Source organism: Myotis brandtii, unplaced genomic scaffold (assembly GCF_000412655.1).
Source record: "Myotis brandtii unplaced genomic scaffold, ASM41265v1 scaffold888, whole genome shotgun sequence".
In the NCBI taxonomy this organism is placed as follows: domain Eukaryota; kingdom Metazoa; phylum Chordata; class Mammalia; order Chiroptera; family Vespertilionidae; genus Myotis; species Myotis brandtii.
In genome coordinates, this window is record NW_005371636.1 from 531,473 (window position 1) to 537,351 (window position 5,879).

At 50.4% G+C, this 5,879-nt stretch overlaps 1 protein-coding gene across 1 annotated transcript in view; it reads left to right on the forward strand.

The window, feature by feature from the left end:
* PTPRC (protein tyrosine phosphatase, receptor type, C) overlaps positions 1-5,879 on the forward strand; it is a 65,834-nt gene that overhangs the window by 58,446 nt on the left and 1,509 nt on the right. Inside the window, exons 25-30 of the mRNA XM_014532358.1 lie at positions 741-874; positions 1,779-1,913; positions 3,310-3,432; positions 3,904-4,082; positions 4,788-4,923; positions 5,642-5,879. Of these exons, the coding sequence (XP_014387844.1) occupies positions 741-874; positions 1,779-1,913; positions 3,310-3,432; positions 3,904-4,082; positions 4,788-4,923; positions 5,642-5,879 (945 nt within the window). The remainder of the gene's footprint in view (positions 1-740; positions 875-1,778; positions 1,914-3,309; positions 3,433-3,903; positions 4,083-4,787; positions 4,924-5,641) is intronic.

Below are 5,879 nucleotides of genomic sequence, written 5' to 3' on the forward strand. Positions count from 1 at the left end.
GGGGAGGAGGGAAAGGGGGGGATATCTGTAATACTGTCCACAATAAAAACATTTTTAAAAACTGACCTGGAGAAAATATAACCCCAGCTAATAAATTAGAAGACCAAATAAGTCGGATCAGTGCATGGTTGGCCTAGTTCATTTCTGGAAAATTCTTTGTGAATGCCGTTGAAAATATGAAATTGATGGGGATGTCGGTCATCAGATCATTTGATCGGGTTATTAAATTTTTTTCCATTGAGAAACTGAGGAATTAGAACTATTTTTTTATTAAATAATAATTTATTGGAGATACTGATTCCATTGACATGTTAATTGTTTGTCAATAGAATACAGTGGAAAAAAATAGGTTTTTCCCTAAGCCATGTATTTTATTATCGTATTTTTGTATTTTTTAATTTATATCAAGCAGAATGCTAATGTCCCATGGAAAACTCAGGTGTAGGTGTTAAGACTGAGTGATCACATGGGAAATTATGACCTCTGTGTGTGGTTTAACCTTGAATCATGTCCCAGGTATGTTGCCTGGAACCTGTTTGGGGCCTTCGCTTTCTAAGATTTCTGTTTTGTAATTTGCTGATCGATAAGAACCGAGTTTTATGTCAGGTCTCAACCCATGTCGATCAACACATTTACATCAGGCGGCCTGTCCCTTCTCAATTGCTTTCCGATTCCACGTGGCCACCAAGCAGAGAGGCGACATTTTAAAGGGAGACTTACCCCTAATTTCTCGTGTGCAGATGACTTCAACCGAGTGCAGCTCCGGCACGAGCTGGACGTGAGCAAGGAGAGCGAGCACGAGTCGGACGAGTCCTCGGACGATGACAGCGACACCGAGGACGCGGGCAGATACATCAACGCCTCGTTCGTAATGGTAGGTGCCCCCGTCTCCAGAGCCCAGAATTTGGCCCTTTAAACATTCAATCGATGTTATTATGGCCATTCTGAAGTGATTTTATTTTATTTATTTATGTTTTAAATAGATTTTTATTGATTTCAGAGAGGAGAGGAAAGGGAGAGAGAGATAGAAACATCAATGATAGAGAGAATATTGGTTGGCTGCCTCCTGCATGCCCCCTACTGGGGATGGAGCCCGCAACCCAGGCATGTTCCCTGACCGGGTATCGAACCGTGACCTCCTGGTTCATAGGTCGATGCTCAACCACTGAGCCACACTGGCAGGACCTTAAGGGATTTTATAAAAGAATGATGAGCTTAGCCACAATGATACGTTGATGGACATGAAACTTTCCATTTTTAATACTATATTTTAACTTATTGCAAGACCTAATGATATTGAAACCTTGCAAGTTGTCTTGGGAATATCTACTAAGTCAGACTTACTTCTTTCCCAAATTTTCCTAAAGCCCGTTCGTAGACTATTAACTTAATGGCGAGCCACCTGAAGACTGTATAATAGACACCAATACAGTAGAGACATAACGAAGATCCTATGAAACACTTATGCGATTTCCTTTTACAATCGCATTAACCTTTTTAGAGAAAAAAACACAAGGCATTTTGGGAAGGAGAACTGGTTAGTTTTGTGAGGGATGTTCCGAACCTGATGGTACATGCTCAGCTAAGTATCGTCTTTCGCTAATAGGTCTTTTGCGTATAGATACCACGTTATGTCATGGGCCTGAGAGTCTCACTATTTTTATGTAGCAGCATTGATATACATAGCAAGTGGCTGTTTTTCCAAATGGTTGTTTTCGGAACCCACGGCTCTTGTCAGTTAGTAACGGAGCCCCCACGTTTTTTTTTTTTTTTTTTAGAGTTACTGGAAACCTGAAGTGATGATTGCAGCTCAAGGGCCCCTGAAGGACACCATCGGGGACTTCTGGCAGATGGTCTTCCAGAGGAAAGTCAAAGTCATCGTCATGCTGACAGAACTGAAGAACGGAGACCAGGTTTGCACGTTTATCTTTTACGAGAGGCCCGGTGCACGAATTCATGCACGGGTGGGGGCCGATCAGGTGGGCTGGCCGGTGGGAGGGGGGGACATATGAGGTTGGCTGGCAGCCCCGCCCCCGATAGGGGGGTGGGGGGCCAATCGGGGGCAGAGCTGGCCAGGGGGCAGGGCCTCAGGCAGTTGGCCAGCCAGCCCTGCACCCTGGTCGAACTCCCGGTCGAGGGGACAATTTACATATTACCCTTTTATTATATAGGATAGGATTTTATTTTTTTTAAATATGTTTTTATTTATTTTAAAGAGAGAGAAGAAGGGAGAAAGAGAGAGAAACATCAATGTTCAGAATCACCGGTCGGCTGCCTCCTGTACACCCCACACTGGGGATCAAGCCCGAAACCCGGGCCTGTGCCCTGACTGGGAATCGAACCATGACCTCCTGGTTCATAGGTCAATGCTCAACCACTGAGCCACGCCGGCCGGGCTGTGGGATTTTTTAAAAGAGATATATGTTTACATTTGCAGCAATCTCTTCCTTCGTCTAAATTATTTCAACTGGTCAGTGGCCCGGGCGTGCAGGCAGGGCCGCCCATCGTGTCCGCCGTTGGGGGAAGGTAGTTGGTGGAGAACCATCTATAGAGAGGACCCGCCTCTTCAGTCCAACCCTGTAGATCAGTGGTTCTCAACCTTCCTCATGCCGCGACCCTTTCATACAGTTCCTCATGTGGTGGTGACCCCCAATTTCATGGTTACAAATTGAACATCATTAAAGCATAGTGATTCATCCCAAAAACAATATGTCATTATAGATGTGTTTTCCGATGGTCTTAGGCGACCCCTGTGAAAGGGTCGTTCGACCCCCGAAGGGATCGCGACCCACAGGTTGAGAACCGCTGCTGTAGACAGATGTCCAGTCCGCGTCTGTTGAGCTGCCGAGGGAGTTGCTCATCAGACACAGAGACGAAACTCCAAAGATCAGTGTCTCCTCCGGGGGCCGCGGGAGGGGCAGGGAGACCTGCCTTATTGCAAGGTCATGACCCACAGCAGCTCAGGCCACGCATTGGGAAGAGGCGATGACAAGGGCGTGGACGGGAGGAAGGAAGGCCGACGTCCGACAGCGGAGACGGCAGGGCTGTGCCGTGGTGTCCTGGTTCCCCCGGGTTTTCCCAGGTGCCTGTGGCCCACACAGGGAAACACCACGCCCGGGTTGGATGGCTGCCCACCGTCCTTAACACAGGTGTTAGAGTTTTACGAGTTTTCAGCCTTCAGGGTCAGAACGCAATCAGTCCTTTCCATTGAATGGAACAGGGGGAAGGGAACGAGAGGAGAGAGAGACGGAGGGAGACCGAGGACGCTGGAGTAGACGTTGTTGAGGAACCGTGTTCTTTCTCACCCAGGAGGCCTGTGCCCAGTACTGGGGAGAAGGAAAGCAAACATTCGGAGACGTGGAAGTTCACGCAAAAGACACCACCGCGTCTTCAGCCTACACCCTCCGTGTGTTCGAGCTGAGACATTCCAAGGTAAACTATTCCTGGGGTGCAAAGCTTTTTAAAAAATGTTTTTATTCATTTGAAAGAGATGAAAGGAGAGGGAGAGAGAGAGAGAGAGAGAGAGAGAGAGAGAGAAGCATCAACAATGAGAGAGAATCACTGATCGGCTGCCTCCTGCACGCCCCCCACTGGGGATTGATTCCACACCCCGGGCCTGTGCCCTGACCGGGAATCCAACCGTGACCTCCTGGCTCATGGGTTGAGGCTCAGCCTCTGAGCCTGCGGGTCGGGGTGTAAATCTTTGATGTAAACAACCTGGTGTCCAAATGGACACGAATGACTCCATGAGGGCAGAGCGCCCGTCGAGGTCCCGAGTTCAGAATGAAAGGTGGACACGGTGTCCGGAGAGGACATGGTGCAGAGAGCGTGACTGTGCGATTAGTCCAGGGGCTGCCCCCCACCCCGCCCTCGAGCTCACGTGCCCCCCGCTTCCGGTTTCAGAGGAAAGAGCCCCGCACCGTGTACCAGTATCAGTACAGCGGCTGGGGCGCGGAAGAGCTCCCCTCGGGGCCCAAGGAATTAGTCTCCATGATCCGGGACCTCAAGCAACGGCTGCCCAGGAGGAAGTCCGCGGACGGGAGCAAGCACCACAAGAACGTGCCGGTCCTGGTGCATTGCAGGTGGGTGGTCCTGGTTCATGCAGGTGGGTGGTCCTGGTGCATTGCAGGTGGGTGGTCCTGGTTCATGCAGGTGGGTGGTCCTGGTTCATCAGGTGGGTAGTCCTGGTTCATGCAGGTGGGTGGTCCTGGTTCACCAGGTGGGTAGTCCTGGTTCATGCAGGTGGGTGGTCCTGGTTCACCAGGTGGGTAGTCCTGGTTCATGCAGGTGGGTGGTCCTGGTTCACCAGGTGGGTAGTCCTGGTTCATGCAGGTGGGTGGTCCTGGTTCACCAGGTGGGTAGTCCTGGTTCATGCAGGTGGGTGGTCCTGGTTCATGCAGGTGGGTGGTCCAGGTTCATGCAGGTGGGTGGTCCTGGTTCATGCAGGTGGGTGGTCCAGGTTCATGCAGGTGGCCTCGTCTGTGACAGATGCCTCATCTCCACCTTAAAGAGCGCTATTGGAAGAAGGAGGCCTACGGTCAAATGTTTGCATAGAAATGTTACAATAAGGGAGACGTGGAAATCCACTGAAATGCTTTAAGAATTCCTCAGAAAGCCTCACCATGACGATTAGAATCACAAATTCTAGAATTGAGCCCTTCTCAGCATTTATTCGGGTTTGCCGAGGTGAAATTTATGGGGGACGCTCTTTTTATTGTTCATTCTGTTATCATTTTTTCCCCATAAAATGTAGAGTTATTTTTAAAAATTCCTTCTCCTTCCTGTAGAGATGGGTCGCAGCAAACAGGACTCTTCTGTGCTCTGTTTAACCTCCTCGAAAGTGCCGAGACGGAAGACGTGATCGACGTTTTCCAAGTAGTGAAATCTCTGCGCAAGGCCAGGCCAGGAATGGTCCCTACGTTTGTAAGTACCTCGCTCACCTTGGCTTTTGACGTGTTTTGCGCTTTTTATGTTCACCGTGTCTTCCCCTAGCCTCCTCTCCTCCCCTTCCTTCTTATTCACTTTGCTATTCCTCTATGTCATCTTCCATTTTTGCATATTTCACAGTGAATTATTGGCAATATAATAAGACTAGAGGCCCGGTGCGCAAAATTCATGCACGGGTAGGGTCCCTAGGCCTGGCCGGTGATCAGGGCAAATGTCAGGTTCCCGCATCCGGCCTCCCCGCCTCCTTCTTCCCTCACTGCCTGTGCTCCGCCACCACTGCTGGCTGCCCACCATGTTCTGCGCCGCCCCCTGGTGGTCAGCGCACGTCATAGCGAGCGATTGAACTCCCAGTCTCCTGGTTGAACTCCCGAGGGGACAATTTGCATATTAGCCTTTTATTATATAAGATACCTGATTAGAATTTGCCAGCAATGTGTGGTGGCTCTGCAGAAAGAATATTTATTGGAAGGGAGAAGGAGAGATAGAAACAAACATCCATGATGGGAGAGAATCATGGATCGGCTGCCTCCTGCAGGCCCCCCACTGGGGATCGAGCCCACAACCCGGGCCTGTGCCCTGACTGGGAATCGAACCTGGGACCTCCTGGTTCCTAGGTCGACGCTCAACCACTGAGCCACGCCGGCCGGGCCAGGAGCATTCTTTACCGAATTTCTTTCTTCTCTCCCCTGACCAGGAGCAGTACCAGTTCCTGTATGACGTCATCGCCAGCACCTACCCGGCCCAGAACGGACAAGTCAAGAAGAACCCCCACCGAGAAGACAAAATCGAATTCGATCACGAAGTGGACAAACCCAGACCGGAGGCTAATTGCGTGAGTCCGGTCAGCGCCCCCGAGAAGGTCCAGGCAGACGGCAAAGAGCAGGACGACCCCAAGCCCAGCAGCAGCCCCGCGGGGACAGACCACGCGGCCA